The 17,624-nt window shown below is 44.0% G+C and overlaps 1 protein-coding gene across 1 annotated transcript in view; it reads left to right on the top strand.

Annotated features, from left to right (window-relative positions):
• Positions 1-17,624, top strand: part of fbn2b (fibrillin 2b) — a 196,345-nt gene that overhangs the window by 2,841 nt on the left and 175,880 nt on the right. Inside the window, exons 2-4 of the mRNA XM_067968183.1 lie at positions 9,267-9,349; positions 10,712-10,810; positions 16,991-17,086. Coding sequence (XP_067824284.1) covers positions 9,267-9,349; positions 10,712-10,810; positions 16,991-17,086 — 278 coding nt within the window. The remainder of the gene's footprint in view (positions 1-9,266; positions 9,350-10,711; positions 10,811-16,990; positions 17,087-17,624) is intronic.

The following is a 17,624-nucleotide window of genomic DNA, read 5'->3' as shown; positions in this document are numbered from 1 at the left end:
ACAGCACTCCATATATAAATTCAATACAACAATACAGAGTGCGTTTATACTGTAGCAAAAGGTCTGATGACAGCTATGTGGTACCTTGATTATACTGCCTGGTTTCTGCCCAGTTCTGATTCAAACTATCCTGGTCAGGAGAGAGCTCTGTGTTTTGGAAGTTTACACACTTGCATAGAAATCTGCTCCAGGATCCCCCACATGAGCACGTTTTAAACCTGGTTTAAACCACACTGCAGTTATATTCCATGCAGTGTCAAACCCAAGGAGTGAGAGACTGCCTTCTCCAGAGGGGTTTCACAATGGTCCTGTCCAGAGTTAGGTCAGGACCTGACTCTCAAGTTGTGCTGTAATTTTTGCAATATAAGCACAGCTCGACAGAGTTTGAAATGACATCATTATTTGTAAGTGTTACCAATGAAATATCATTGTAAGGAGGGTGTAATTTTGTGTTACAGGAATCGCCCTTTGCTACAGATTTGTAAACTGATTCACCTCTTTGACCAAGCTTTTGGTCACCTGTCCTAATATCCCCTTATGTGGCTCAGTGTCAAATTTTGTTTGATAACGCTCTTGTGAAGCATCTTGGGACGATTTACTACATTAAAGGCGCTATATAAATGCAAGTTGTAGTTGTTGTTGATTCATTGACAATGGGAGTTAGTAAAGATTGAGGCCATTGCTTTGATCTATAAATAAATCCATAATAAGTCTGTAGCACTTCACTGCATCAAGCTTCTTCTTTGGGCAATTGCGTTCTAGGTAAATTTGCCCTCATGATAGTCCAAAGCTCTTGTGATGCCCCACACAATGAGCTCCCTATTTCAGCCAGCCAGTCTAGGAATAAGTGAGATGGGGCAGGATAAAAACTGGAGGGGGACTTAAACCTTGTCACTCTCACAACTCTTCCTTCAAGCTCCTAACCGCTCCTAGAGCATCATTGAGAGTGTGTGCATGTATGCGTGTGCACGTGTGCGTATGGGTGGCCAGGGGAGGGCATGATCGAACATGACCATGAAGCTTCCCGTAGCCAAATATCCTCTCAACACTCGCATGAAAAATGGCCAGGTCAGTGACATACCAGGAGCTGGTGGTGTCCCTGGAACAAAAGCCCGCAAAGGAGAGGGGAGAAATTTGGGGAAAAAATAGACATGCTATGTAGAGATGGCATGTCCACAAGGGTGAGGAATATGTGCTGTTGTGAAATTCTGGGGTCTTAAGGCCACCAAAGCACAAGTTATAAATTATCCCAAATTATATATTGTCTGTAAAAATATCATAACAAAAAAAAGTAAGGGGCAAGACAAGATCATTTAGCTCATTGCCCCACTCCCTGTACAGCCCATGTATAATCTACCCTATCATGGACTCTACCAACCCATTTAATCTCCTTCCACAGCCAATGCACGATCTATCCTATCATGCACTCTACTCCATGCATTTCATCTCTTTCCACAGCCCACATACAATGTACCATATTGTGGATTCTACCCCATTCATTTAATCTCCTGAGGAAAAATTTTGTATAATCTCTCGCTGACTCTCAAACACAATGCAGTAACTCTCCAGAATACCTGTCCATCTGCACCTCTCCACACAGCTGTGCTGGCTGAACTATTTACTGCATCACTGAATCACACTGGCCAGAATGAAATGGCCAACATGAGCTTCATCTACTGACACAGACCGACTATGAGATAGGAGATTAACTGTTAGTCTGATTCCCATGTCAAATGTGTCCACTGATATGGTGAAAGACTGGTTAAACTATAGGTTCAGACTATCTTATGTAACCACTGGACCCAAGTTTGGTAAGTTTAAACCAGAATGAATTCAAGCCATGTTAATTTCCTGTTTCAATTAAAATTCTAACCGGTTGGGATTTGCAGAGTAGGGGAGGAAATTTGGGTTATTGGAGGCCAGCACTTACAGCCCATTATCTCTTTGGTTATTTCAACATGATGCTCACATATGTCAGGCAGAAGTGTTGATATAAATGTGTTCTGTGTATAAACTGTCTGACTGGCAGCTTAGTCATTCCTATCATTCTGTATGGACAGACAGAATGTAAAGTGATTCCAGATTTAAAGGACTATATTCACTTACAATAGATACTGTTTGTATTTACTATTTGCAGCTGAAATTTTTGTCTAATTTGCTGGAAAATTATTGTCATTGTTTTCTGGCCAAAAGCTATGATTTTCAAGTGAATCCTTATTGCTACAGAAACTCTGGGAAAGGAGACAGCAATTAGAATCAACATTTTAAATTGCGGGTTTGCTTCAACAAGTGGTTTTTGACCAACAGGAAGTGTTTATGTTCCTGACTCATCCTGAAGCCAGGCATATTTAACTCTTTGCTGCACTGACATTTCTCGTTTAGCTTCTCTGATGGCCCCGAGCCCAGAGAATGTATCAGTGAGTAACTGTTCAGATCAGGAAGTGTTGAGGTTCCAGGTCTGATCTCAATTGGGGTGACAGTAGTGGGGTGGGAGGTTACAATTAGCCTCAGTGAACATGGGTTAAGGAAGGCAAAACCAAGCCGGATTCCTGCTCCTGATCACTTTCCCTGTTCGTGGACATTGGGTGAGGACTTGTTTGGGCTCAACTGTGGAGCCCACCCTGCAGTTGAGTACTCTGTTGATATTTACTGTCTAGTTTCATACATGAAGGATGGCCACCTTGGGGGGAGGGTCTTAGGGTATCTTGTGCCTACGGAACTATACCACAGCGAGAGTCATCACCTGGGGAACTGTACCCCAGCGAGAGTCATCGTCCTGGGGAACTGTACCCCAGCGAGAGTCATCGTCCTGGGGAACTGTACCCCAGCGAGAGCCATCGTCCTGGGGAACTGTACCCCAGCGAGAGCCATCGTCCTGGGGAACTGTACCCCAGCGAGAGCCATCGTCCTGGGGAACTGTACCCCAGCGAGAGCCATCGTCCTGGGGAACTGTACCCCAGCGAGAGCCATCGTCCTGGGGAACTGTACCCCAGCGAGAGCCATCGTCCTGGGGAACTGTACCCCAGCGAGAGCCATCGTCCTGGGGAACTGTACCCCAGCGAGAGCCATCGTCCTGGGGAACTGTACCCCAGCGAGAGCCATCGTCCTGGGGAACTGTACCCCAGCGAGAGCCATCGTCCTGGGGAACTGTACCCCAGCGAGAGCCATCGTCCTGGGGAACTGTACCCCAGCGAGAGCCATCGTCCTGGGGAACTGTACCCCAGCGAGAGCCAGCGTCCTGGGGAACTGTACCCCAGCGAGAGCCAGCGTCCTGGGGAACTGTACCCCAGCGAGAGCCAGCGTCCTGCGAACTGTACCCCAGCGAGAGTAAGTGCCCAGGGAATTGTACCCCAGTGGAAGTTAATGTTATTTCCTCTGGTGGAGGTCCCATAACAAGAGGTCATAACCTTAAAATTAGAGCTAGGCCGTTCATGTCAGAAGATGTCAGAAAGCACATCTTCACACGCAAGGAGTAGTGGAAATCTGGAACTCTCTCCCCCAAAAGCTGTTGAGGCCGGGAGTCAATTGAAAATTTCAAAACTGAGATTGCTAGATTTTTGTTAGACAAGGGTATTAAGGGTTATGGAACCAAGGCAGGTAGATGGAGTTAAGATACAAATCAACCATGATCTATTTGAAAGGCGGAACAGGCTCGAGGGGCTGAATGGCCTACTCCTGTTCCTATGTTCCTCTTCTATAGCATCATATGTTCCTATGATGCTAGAGAAGAGGGAAGAAGATTGGTGAAGGAAGCTGGCAAGGAAAAATAAATTATTGAATTTTTCTCAGGTTATTACAATGAGAGAAAGACAAGGGCAACCCATTTGGTGGATGGATGTCACAAAATGTCTGATTTTAATCATTGTCAATGTTGTTTTTAATGAAGTAAAGCTGGAACTTCTCTATAACTAGCTGAAGGGAAAAAGCCTTTTGTGCTATGACATGGTGCATGCCTAGTTTCAACCTATTTCAGGCCAGGGACAGAACTGGTTTAGTTCTGCCTTCAGCTTTGGTTACAGGCATGGTACTGGTCTAGTTTCAGTCTTTTAACAGGTCTAGTTTCAATGCTGGTACAGGCCTAGTTTCAGTCTTGGTACTGGTCTAGTTTCAATCCTGGTACAGTGCTGGATTCTCAATTCTAGGGCCAAAATTCCAATCCGATTCTCAGCTATTGAGCTGCTACCCTGTATGGGTGAGCTTCACACTTACCCAGCTCAGTGATCCCTTATCTTGGGACTATCCTGTGCTTCCAGAAGCTAGGTATTATGAAGCAAGGGTACCAGCCTGTGGTGTCTATAGTGCAGTGCCCACCTGCCAGTCTGAATTTCCCAGAATCTACTGCTTGAACACATTGTTAATACAGTGCGAACTGAAGAACTCAGAGGCAGTTTCTGAAATGCAAAGATTTCTGAAAATCACATGTGTGGCCCAGACTCCTGCCCTTCACAGGGGACAACATGGAGCCAGGAAGGAGACCAAATGGAAAATTGAATTAATGAGCCATGTAAAGTAAAGTCTACGATGACCGTGAACTCTCTGTGGCCAGGTTAAGGACATTTTACAGATTAGGATGAAACACATGAAAACTTATCACAGTGGCTGTGCAGGGACTTGCATTGTGCTCTCAACACGACTTCCAAGAGTTTGCTGATGTTGTAAGATTTCACAGTGTGAGGCTTCATTTATTCTGGATTCATTGATTTCTTTTCAATTCCTCTCAAGAAAGCACTGACTCTTACTAAGGCTCAATCCCACAGGTATACTGCGGGAGGAACTGGAGGGTGTACTCTCCTGTACGGGGTACACAGGTATGGATACATTCCTGTACTGGAGTACAGTTCCCCAGTTGTGGTACTGAGGGTACCGTCCCACAGGTACTCTCCTGTTTGACGAGAAAGATTCTACTTGGTCATCAATGTCTATAAACTCCTGGTAAAATCAAGTTATTATAAAAGAGGCGATGGGACATTAATCTAACTTAGATGTGGAGATGCCGGTAATGGACTGGGGTGGACAAATGTAAGGAGTCGCACAACACCAGGTTATAGTCCAACAGCTTTATTTGAAATCACAAGCTTTCGGAGCTTTGCTCCTTCGTCAGGTGAACTAAACCAGACTTCACCTGACGAAGGAACAAAGCTCCGAAAGCTTGTGATTTCAAATAAAGCTGTTGGACTATAACCTGGTGTTGTGCGACTCCTTCCATTAATCTAACTTAGAATGAGTTTAGCAGAACAAAGCAGAGCCACCCATTTTAGAGCTGTCTCCACTAGCCCTAGCTTACCTTTGTCCTCTGTGTGTGACTAGTGATTATACTAAATGATTCAGTGTGTTTCGTGGTGCAATAGGAGATTGATATAACAGTGGTCTGTGCTCCTCTGATCACTCCTCTTTTGTTCCTCCTGAGCTCCAAGTATTCTTTCCTACTGCACTTTTCCTCCTCCCTGCATCTTTAATGTACTCAAATCATAACTCAACACACCACCTTCTACTCTATAAATAATTCTCTCCCAGGACCTCAATACTGTAGAAATCCTCACCTCCCTCATCTTCCTCCAACAATTTACAGCCTGTTAATACCCAAGCTTGATGTCACGTAATTGCTGCTATGTGATTTACCTCATCCTACCTTTTCAACCTTGTGGGTGTCCTGCCCTGTGGGCTTTGGCCATTCCCAGGGTATCGCTCAATGTAAGATCAGGTATCTCTGAGCATGTGCGGCCTGTCCTTTAATTCCTGTTCTGTTCCTGTTACAGACTACTGCACACTGGCTGATTCTTCTGGTGTAATCAATCATCCTTCCAATAATTCAACCTAAATAAAACCATGCAGTAATAAGACTGTCCATTTTATACAAAAATGACTGGACTTTTAAAGCAGATTGCCTGGATTTAGAGCAGTGAGCTTCAACTGAAACAGATAATTAGAGAACATGTTCTCTTTGGATCTGGAATTTATGTTGAAATGTCTTGCTTGGACACCAGTTGTATACAATGGCTATAGTATGTCAGCTGTGGCTCAGTGATAGCACTCTCACCTCTGAGTCAGAAGGTTGTGGGTTTAAGTCCCACTCCAGAGACTTAAGCACAAAATCTAAACTGATACTCTAATGCAGCACTGAGGGAGTGCTGCACTGTTGGAGGTGCTGTCTTTCAGATGAGATGTTAAACTGAGACCTCAGGTGGATGTAAAAGATCCTGTGGCACTATTTGAAGAAGAGCAGGGGAGGTGTCCTGGCCAATATTTATCCTTCAACCAACATCACTAAAACAGATCATCTTGTCATTAACACATTGCTGTTTGTGGGACCTTGTTGCATGCAAATTGGCTGCCATGTTTCCTACATTACAACAGTGACCACACTTAAAAAGCACTTCATTGGCTGTAAAACACTTTGGGAAGTCCTGAGATCTTGAAAGGTGCGATATAAATGCAAGTGTTTTTTGGGGGGAAGATTAGAATTTCCTTTTTGGATTGGGTATCTGTTTGTTTATCTGGACTTGACTAGGTTTGGTATCGATTTAAGTGGGAATTGATCCTTAGAAGCAGTAGCTTACTAGTGACAAAATGTGAACAACACAACGCAACGTTCCAAGCACCAGGAAATTGCCAACAAAACTTCATCTACCAACTCAATGTGTAGATATAATGTTCTGACAGGTCGGTCTTATTGTGTTCGCTGGGTCTATGCCTCACACTCGTACTAATTCGGTTCTGCCTACCTCCGCCCTTTGGGTAATTGAGACCAGAGGAGTGCTAGGGCAATATGTCTCCTTCTGTAAGGTCATTGCTCCCAATCCATAATCACACACCAGCTATAATAAATATTTGAAACTAGTTATCAAACCTTTCCTGGAAGACATTTCCCGTTTGCCTGACATCCTGCTAGAGAGGGGGCCATGTTAGTGTCTCTCTTCTGAACACCGGCACTCACATAATCACAAGGCAGGTTGAATATTTCTTTTGCTTTATCTGTACAAGTCAGATTAGAGGAACCTTTCACCGTTTCTTGTTTGAACCATTTACATGGATTATTCAATATCAATAAATCCCACCAGAGTTGTTGAACTCTCCTTGTGATAAATTTATTTACTGATTTACTTGGCTCAAATAATCTGTGGATGATTTGGAGTTTACCTTATTGACCTGGACCAGACAAGTACTGTGGAATGTAGGGAAAGCCAGGCTGACCTTTAACTGACTACCTGTATGCTGGGAAGTGAAAGGACGTTTCAGCTCTACACGATGATGCTCCGTGAGTCTGGAAATCCTTCCACACCATCAGATTGCCTGGAATTGCTGATATTTTGGGAATGTTTCTCATTCCCTAACAAGAAGCTTATAACTGCAGGAGAATGAACCATCCAAGGGGTCAGGGCATGATGTGTGAATATTGCGGCGACTGCAAGTGCTGGAGTGGTCAGGAGACAGGACGTAGCCTCCAGTGAGGCAACATCTCAATTTTATCTTCTGCTTGAGGTGGGGAGTCTAACAAGTGATGTGAATGAGAGCCACAAAGATCTATCTTAACATTGACAAATTGTGAGGTCATCCACTTTGGACCTAAGAAAGATAGATCAGAGTATTTTCTAAATGGCAAAAAGCTAGGAACTGTGCATGAGCAGAGAGATTTAGGAGCCCAAATACAGAAACCACTAAAAGCTAGTGGACATGTATAAAAAATAATTAAAAAGGCTAATGGAATGTTGGCCTTTATCTCAAGAGGGCTGGAATACAAAGGGGTGGAAGTTATGTTACAGCTGTACAGAGCCCTGGTTAGACCCCGTCTGGAGTATTGCATTCAGTTCTGGGCACCGCACCTCAGGAAGGATATATTGGCTTTGGAGGGGGCGCAACGCTGATTCAGCAGAATGATACAGGGGCTAAAAGGGTTATATTATGAGGACAGGTTACAAAGACTAGGCTTGTATTCCCTTGAATATAGAAGATTAAGGGGTGATCTAATAGAAGTGTTTAAGATGATTAAAGGATTTGATAGGTAGATAGAGAGACACTATTTCCTCTGGTGGGAGAGTCCAGAACAAGGGGCCATTACCTTAAAACTAGAGCTAGGCCGTTCAGAGGTGATGTCAGAAAGCATTTCTTCACACAAAGGATCGTGGAAATCTGGAACTCTCTTCCCCCAAAAAGCTGTTGAGACTAGGTTACTTGAAAATTTCAAAACTGAGATTAATAAATTTTTGTTAGACAAGGGTATTAAGGGTTACGGAACCAAGGCGGGTAGATGGAGATAAGATCCAGATCAGCCATGATCTAATTGAATGCCAGAACAAGCTCAAGAGGCTGAATGGCCTACTCGTGTTCCTATATTCCTCTGCTTCTCTGTTCCAAATGGATTAAGTGTCAAGCAGGTGAGGGGCTCAAGCTCACTGCCATGTGGTCGTGGTGCCATTAATGTTCCTGTTAACCTTGAGTGAGATTCTGACTGTTAGACTCAAGTGTCAATCTCCCATTTGGGTTCCCCTAGAGGTTAAACTTCCTAGTCTCAAAACATTAGAGGGCGGAAAGGCTAGGTGAGGGATGATGAATGTCTGAAAGACTGAATCGACCAAGGAACCGTATTGAAGTGAACGCAGGACTGACCATGCAGTGTCTCAAGCAGGGAGGCTGCATGTGGATTCAGGGATGGAAACTAAAAGCTTTCTAAACTATGGGTATCATGAGTTTGGTGGGGGCGGGGGGGGGGGGGGTCATTGTATTTGTTCTTGAAGTGAAATTATGATGTTCTTGCATTTTTGCACATTTTTATAATTTTCTATAGTTTGTTATCACAAGCAGTGTTCCATCAAAATCCAGAATGAAACTTTCAAGAGATGAGTACAAAAAAGCAATATTGCAGGGAAAAAGTTATTCCATCCTTTTACTATTGTGGTATTAATATCATAACACTGTAAATAAATAGCACCAATATTCTTATAATGTGGAGATGCCGGTGATGGACTGGGGTTGACAATTGTAAACAATTTTACAACACCAAGTTATAGTCCAGCAATTTTATTTTAAATTCACAAGCTTTCGGAGACTTCCTCCTTCCTCAGGTACATTTACCTGAGGAAGGAGGAAGTCTCCGAAAGCTTGTGAATTTAAAATAAAATTGCTGGACTATAACTTGGTGTTGTAAAATTGTTTACAATATTCTTATAGACACAGGATCGTGACAAGAATTACATTAAGTATGGTTAGCACTACAGGAGTCGCTGAGGTCAGATGAAACTGTGTAACCAATATCTTTCATTTTCCTTTAGGCCAAATGTGTGCGGATCTCGATTTCATTCCTATTGTTGTCCTGGATGGAAAACATTACCTGGTGGTAACCAATGTATTGTGCGTAAGTACAGCCAACTCTATCCATGGGGAAACTTATTTTATTGTGGGCTTCTTTAGGTTATATTCTTTTTTTCATCGTTGCTGATTGAAATCTATCATTATTTAATTGTTGTACTGGAGACCATCTAATGTTGAACTGACGATTGATACTTTGAATTCCTGATTCACTCAACTGCCATAATGTTCCCAAAATAACCCATCATTTTTCCAACTGCATTAGTTTTTTGTGCTGTAGCACATGTCGGCCCTTAGACCGCCCATTAGGGTTGCCAGCCCTCCGGGATTGCCTGGATGTCTCCAGGAATTGAAGATTAATCCCCTGGATACTGCTACAAGCAACCTGAGAGAAAAATCATAGGGGCTTTAAAAAAAATGATTTTTTTTTTCATTGAATATTTTTGTTTACTAATTATAGAAATATTGGAAATGGGCAAAATGGCTGTTTGACTATGCAGGGCCATTGGAGGTGTGTGGTCTTGTGATGAAACCTTCAGGAATACGTCCAACCAGAGTTAGCAACCCTACTGCCTCCAAAGAAATAACAGCGTCCCCAGTCCAGCCAGTGTTTTAATTAAGTTTTCAGTTCACGAAATCTAACACTGAAACAGACACTAATATTATAGTAAGACAGTTACTCAGATTTCAAATATCCCCAACGTGAACACTCAAACTTGCCCAAGCATTTTAAATGAAAACTTAAATGTTTATTTCTGCTCACTTTTCTTCCCTTTTCCTCCACTCTTTTCCTCTTCCATTTTAATTTTGTTCTTCTCTATCTAGCTGACCTAATGTATCTGTTCTGATTTGTTTTACTTCTTCCTCCCATTCATTTAAAGGTAGGCACAACTTGCAAGGGTTTTGATTGACTGAAACCAGTTCAAAAGGGCAATTCCAGCCAGTCAAAAGGTCAAAGGTTGACATTCCTGTGGCATGGACACTGCAAGCCAATCTTTGACAATGCAAAACCATTTCAAACCCAGAAAAGTTGTCACCCAGTGTGTGGCAGCTTAGTGTCACTTCAAAAGTAACAGTGTAGCTTTACTGTAAACATAACGGCATAACATCACTGTAAACATAATGGCATAGTGTCACTGTAAATGTAACAGGGTATCGTCACTATCAATATATCTACAATCTCACTGTAGATGTAACAGCAATATGTCACTGTAAATGTGACAGGGTAACATCTTTCTAAATGTAACAGGGTAATGTCACTTAAATGTAACAGTATAACATGACCATGAATGGATGAGTCTTAGCTTCAACTGAGTTAAAGGTGACCTAGCAACAGCCAATTATATCTTTGATTGCTTTACACCAAACTGGCAGTTTCTAAAGTGCATTTCCTTTTGTCTTTGTCCAGCCATTTGTCGAAATACGTGTGGTGATGGGTTCTGCTCCAGACCAAACATGTGCACTTGTTCCAACGGGCAACTCTCCCCAGGTTGTGGATCTGGTTCAAGTAAGTGGCATTGCATTGACTGAAGTTAAACTCTACAGACCCCTTCATTTAATCAATTTAATGATTAGATGCAGAGTAAAGCTACTTCAACACTGGCCCATCAAACCTCTCCAAATCAGGTACAGTACAAGTTAGTTGCAAAGTAAAGCTCCATCTATACTGCCCCATTGAACACTCCCAGGTCAGGTATAACATGGGATAGATGCAGAGTAAAGCTTCCTCTACACTGCCTGTCAAAATTCACCTTATATGGGACCCTTTCAGTCAGCAGACATCGGAAATTTTCATCCTGGGCCCAATTTGAAACTCGAGAGGTATGGCTATTGTCGAACTCAGTCCTCCCAATATAGCAATAGCTGAACAACAGTGTGGGGTATGAGGATGCTTATAGTGTCACTCTCATAGCTCGGTGACTTCATTCAGGATACTGGGAATGTCTTGAAATTAAAATGAATCAAGGCAGAAAGTAAAAGAAGGCCATAAATTCAGAGTGATTGACTTAGTAGGGTCTAGGTGCACAAGGATTCAGAGACAAGTACCTGACAGACTCTGCCACTCCTTGCAGCTCTAACTAACTACCAGCCTCATGAGATTCTTCAAACTTTGGGATGCTATGCAGCCATCGGTCAATAGGTTGTTATAATTAGCTTTGCACGGACCTCTGGGCAGTGTTGGTGCTGAATGTACCTGCAGGTAAATATCTAGAGTTTGCTGTCCTGCATTAGATATCTCATGCCAGTAACACACTGGGCTATCCCAGCTTCATCTTCCCAGGAACCAGATCAAATTCCAACTTTCCACATAAGGTATTTGCATGTTGTACAGAATATGCCGTCAGATGACTGGCTGCCATCAGCCTTGATATCACCAATGCTTTCCTTAAGCAGCAGATTGTAACAGCAGGCCCTGCCTGTGTTCTCAATGGGGAATGATGGTTCCAGATCTTACAGGATCAGATGATGAAAAACACCTATTTTTCCCCCTTTTTTATCCCGAGTTGTTTTGGTGTTTAGTCCTGCTCTGACTTCATTATATCAAGGATTTGACAGTAGATCTATACGGCAAGTGAGTGAGAGAGAAGAGAGAGAGAGAGAGACCGATGAGCAGTCAGAAAGTTAACATTTATTGATCTTCAGTTCCAAACTCATTCCAGCTGAAGAAGAATTTGTCTCATTTAAAAATGAACAATGTCAGTCAGATAATCACTCTGTTTAGATTGGGTGGCTCAAAGCTCATGGTCCTGAGGCATGGTGAGAGGGTTAATGGGTGAGCTCTGTGAATTATCTCTCTGATTACTGACAGCATAGAGCAGTCTGAGTCACACGCCTGCATCGAGATATCAGCGCAGGGCATGTTCTGCACTCACTGGAACTGCACAGCTAATTAGAACAGCCCCATGGCTACTGGCTTTGTGTATTGCTGGTATTTGAGGAATCTCTTGTCAGTGGTAAATTAGGAGCGCAGAAGATGCTCAAAACCTGCCAGGACTGGTGTAGCGAGCAGGCCAAGATGGATTTTCATGTAAATTACAAACAATCTGGAAGTCACTGGGAGAGAGTTTGTTTCTCAGGATGCCCATCTGGAACTATAAATTCACCTATCGTTAAACAGGATGGCCATTTGAGTATTATTTTACACTGTAAAAAATCACTGGGCTGTGACTGTTTCATGACTACACCCTGGGATCTGTAATCTGCCTCTCTCAGTCCCATTGGGATAATCACAATAATTGTGGAGATCACAACAGGATAGAGTTAAGAGTTGACAGCAAGGCACATTGTCCCATCTGGGGTGTCTGTGATTTTAAAGCCTGTTACTGCGGTAATATTTCCTGCTCTTCAATTGATAATAGTAATTTGCTTTGGTCATTATGATATAATATTCAGTGATTATTCCAGGATACAACCATGCAAAATTAGTAAAGTATCATTTAAAAATGTACAAACATCTGGAAATAAGATATTGTGGGGCAGAATTTCTGCATAACTTCATCGGAAGATCGGGAGAAACCGCGAAAAGGTCATTTATTCCATTTCCTGGAGTTAAAACTATAGCGGGAGATTGGGAGAAATTACCCCACAGAAATTCGATCCTAGTGTGTTTTTAAACAGCTGTATCTTAGAAACTAAATCAATATTTAAGGAATATTTCCAAATGGTTCCATTTTGGTTAGTGTGGTCATCTGGCGGATAATTAGTCCTAATTTAAAAAAATAAACCCTGAGCGGGACATTCTCAACCGCTCTCTTTAATATTTTCTTTTACCCTTAATTGAACCCCCCCCCCCATCACCCCAACAACCATGTGCACATATAGAGGGACAGGGCAATGGTTTCATTATTAATTATTAGATGTGAGTCACCCGGGAGCTGATTCTGTTCTCTGTTACAACAGCTGGCACCCATACTGTTTTCTCAAGGATTTAAAAGTATGTTAATGTTTTCGCTCATTTTCCCGATACCTCCCTCCACCCAACACCCTCCCACCCGCCCCACCAAAGGCCTCCTGCATCCACACTTTCTCCTTTAGCAAGGGGAGAGGGCATGGCCTTTAGCCTTTGAAATAATAATTCTTCAAATGAATAAACACAAAGTTTGTGAGCCGGATGAGAAAACAGAAAGCTCATCAGAGTAGAGGCCAACAAATGGCTTCAAATAGCCAATTCACAGCTGTATCCAAAACCAGCACCATCAACTTTCATAGAATCATTGGCCCATCATGCCTGTGCCAGCTCTTTGAAAGAGCTATCCATTTAATTCCACTCCCCTGCTCTTTCCCCCTAGCCCTTCAAATTTTTCCTTTTGAAGTATTTATCCACTTCCCTTCTGAAAGTTATTATTGAATCTGCTTCCACCATCCTTTCAGGCAGTGCATTCCAGATCATAACAACTCATTGAGTTTAAGAAAAAAGTTTCTTCTCATCTCCCCCCTGGATTTTTTTGCCAAACTTTATCTTGCATCATTTGTTTCTATTTCATTCTCCGCCTTTCAATGACCCCCCTCCTGAGTTGGAGGACACACCAGGGCGAACTCTCGTCTTTAAAGCCTGTGTGTTAAGCATTGCCTGGGCGGAACACAGGGAGGAAAATTAGGTGGGGAGGATCGCACGCCCCTTATGGAACTCTCCCAATTTTCCTTCCATTAATTTGAATGAAAGGAAAATGAGTCGACTTCTGTTACCAGTATGTAAACGTCCCTGTGAAATTCTCTCTCTGCGCTCTGTCCAGTTGGTAAAAGTGAAAGTTCACTCCACTGTGCTCTAGTCAGGAGGACAGATGGTCTCAGGATTAAGAGGATTCATATGTCTCTGTGGTTGGTTAGTAATAACACAACTGAAGCTAGTGCAGGTGGCTCCTCCCTACGGCACTGAAGATCACCTTTCTGCCTAGTGCCCACCCAGAAGCCAATTAAGAGTTTGAAAACAGTGCCACGAGGGAAGTCTAGTTCAGATGAACTCTGAGAGGAGTAAATCCCCCTCTAAAGAGGCAGTTTTACTGTCCATCAACACTATGATTCCATTTGAGAGAAACAATCTTCCACTGATTGGACCGTTCCCATTTCGTGTGATATTAAATTATCTTTAATATTAATTTATTCTGTACAGTTACACTTTGCCTAAGCTGATTTTTTGAAAATACACCTCAGTCTACGATTATAGAAAATCAAATATGGGAGAGTGCTGAATTCTGAGGAACAGGCACAGGCCGTTACAGACAACCCCTTACCCAACTCTGTGAAATTCCTTCCTTTCCTTCTCATCAACAGTCAGTACTGTATGAATAAAGGCCCTCAGCTCAGGAATATTTCTAACCAGGTATTAGATATTACCTGATGAGTTGTTTCAGGTTTGTGTGTAAGTATCAACACCCTCATCACCCTTTGATTGAATAGATATAAGGAGACCTGGTGAGATCAATTAAATTAAGGGCTGATTAATTTAACTTTCTTCTCCAACAAATATGAATGGGTTTTTTGAGGCCACAGACACTGAAGCTGTGTCCTGCTGCTCAGGTGAAAATCAGACATACAGTGATACAGTCAGACACAAATGAGACACAGGCCCTGATTTTAACTCCCCCCCCCCCCCCCCCCCCCCCCCCCCACCTGGAAGGAAATAGGGCAGGGGGGAGGGGTGCAGTTAAAATGAGGCAGTGGCTTACCTCCTCTGATCTCACTGCCTTCCCACTGTGTCCCCGTATTAACCGGCTCTTATGAACAGGCGACGGGACACCTGCAGGAAGTAAGTGAGATCCTTCTCTAAATCTGCAGATCGGATCCCGATTATGTTGTCGGGACCCGACTGCAATTTTAGTTGGAGGCTGGAGCGAGGGAGCAGTGATGGCTTCTCCATCAGGCCAGACCTACCAGGACGTGGATCATGGGCCAGAAAAGGCCCAGGCAGGTAAGCGTTAAATTTTTATTTGAGGTTTTCTTGTGAGCCAGGAGGAGCAGGAATACTCCTCCGGGCCTCGCTTAACCCCGGCCCCCCCGCCTCCGCCGCCCCTTCCCCTGATTGTGTCCAGAGTCCCCCTCACCACTTATCTGGGTAAGTGGATCTGGATCTGGCCGGGATTGGGCGGGTCACCGAGAAATTTTATGGAAATGAGGCCCGGTCATTAAGATCGTCGCCGGATACGCCGCCTGCTATGGGGCTCGCACGCACCGTACGCACCCCCGCCTCCCCATTGAAATCAGGGTCACACAACCAGACACCAGTGAGACTGTCGGGCACACAATCAGACACGAGCGAGACAGTCGGGCACACATTCAGACACGAGTGAGACAGTCGGGCACACAACCAGACACGAGCAAGACAGTCGGGCACACATTCAGACACGAGCAAGACAGTCGGGCACACATTCAGACACGAGTGAGACAGTCGGGCACACAACCAGACACGAGCAAGACAGTCGGGCACACAATCATACACGAGCGAGACAGTCGGGCACACAATCAGACACGAGTGAGACAGTCGGGAACACAATCAAACATGAGTGAGATAGTCGGGCACACAATCAGACACGAGTGAGACAGTCGGGCACACAATCAGACATGAGTGAGACAGTCGGGCACACATTCAGACACGAGTGAGACAGTCGGGCACACAACCAGACACGAGCAAGACAGTCGGGCACACAATCAGACATGAGTGAGACAGTCGGGCACACAATCAGACACGAGCGAGACAGTCGGGCACACAATCATACACGAGCGAGACAGTCGGGCACACAATCATACACGAGCGAGACAGTCGGGCACACAATCAGACACGAGTGAGACAGTCGGGAACACAATCAAACATGAGTGAGATAGTCGGGCACACAATCAGACACGAGTGAGACAGTCGGGCACACAATCAGACATGAGTGAGACAGTCGGGCACACAATCAGACATGAGTGAGACAGTCAGGCACACAATCAGACATGAGTGAGACAGTCGGGCACACAATCAAACATGAGTGAGACAGTCGGGCACACAATCAAACATGAGTGAGACAGTCGGGCACACAATCAAACATGAGTGAGACAGTCGGGCACACAATCAGACGTGATTGAGACAGTCGGGCACACAATCAGACGTGATTGAGACAGTCGGGCACACAATCAGACGTGATTGAGACAGTCGGGCACACAATCAGACGTGATTGAGACAGTCGGGCACACAATCAGACGTGATTGAGACAGTCGGGCACACAATCAGACGTGATTGAGACAGTCGGGCACACAATCAGACGTGATTGAGACAGTCGGGCACACAATCAGACGTGATTGAGACAGTCGGGAACACAATCAGACACGAGTGAGACAGTCGGGCACACAATCAGACGTGATTGAGACAGTCGGGAACACAATCAGACACGTGTGAGACAGTCGGGAACACAATCAAACACGAGTGAGACAGTCGGGCACACAATCAGACGCGATTGAGACAGTCACACAGTTAGAAGCAAAGAGGTGGGAGGTGAGCTTTTAGTTCTTCTTTAATCTTCTCCCTTGAGTCGGAAGAACTTGTAATAAAGTGAATGGGATTTCGAGCATTGCTGAACTCATTGCTGGTGTGGCCTGCGAGCCATATTCGAGCGCAGCTGCAACAAATGCCACATGTGAAGAAGTCAAAGTTGATTTTTTTTCATTCAGTTAAAAATGCAGAGACATCTGATCCTCTCTGTTCTCTTTACAGTTCAGCAGTGCAATGTCAGGTGTATGAACGGTGGGTCCTGCTCGGATGACAGCTGTGTTTGCCAGAAAGGTTACATCGGGACACACTGCGGGCAGCGTGAGTATCAACATCACACTACAGCAAATAGACTTTATATTGGATCCCAGCGCACAGACAGAAGGGTTAGGGGCTAAGTAGGTCGATAAACAGGGCAAACCAATAATGTAAGTGTCGCCCACTCCTTATAGAAACAGCAGTGTAATTATTGAGTAATAGCCTGTTTATCATCTAGAAAATAGCAGTAGTCTGTAGCTAATATCATGCAGTGTGGCTTCACCCCAAGAGAAAATGACCATTACTGACATATCTGAACATAATTTGTATACTCACTGTCAGTCTCTGGGTAATCAGTTGCTAGGTTACTGCTCAATAAACTTGGCACCGATTATAACATCATCGTTAACCATTTGGTGGAGGGCGTCATCCTCTATTAACTGCCCAAAACATTTGGTGTCAGCCAAGACATTGTCAGCAGCAAAAAAAGAAATAAAGCCCTCCTGCCAAGTCAACTGTGGATGCTGGAGCAAAAAGAACAGTGAATGGGAATGATTTCAAGGAGGTTATCCGAGCTCAGGGTTCAGATGATGGTTGAGCC

The sequence above is a fragment of the Heptranchias perlo genome, chromosome 29 (genome assembly GCF_035084215.1).
Source record: "Heptranchias perlo isolate sHepPer1 chromosome 29, sHepPer1.hap1, whole genome shotgun sequence".
Classification (NCBI taxonomy): domain Eukaryota; kingdom Metazoa; phylum Chordata; class Chondrichthyes; order Hexanchiformes; family Hexanchidae; genus Heptranchias; species Heptranchias perlo.
This window is presented reverse-complemented; position numbering and strand designations above follow the sequence as displayed.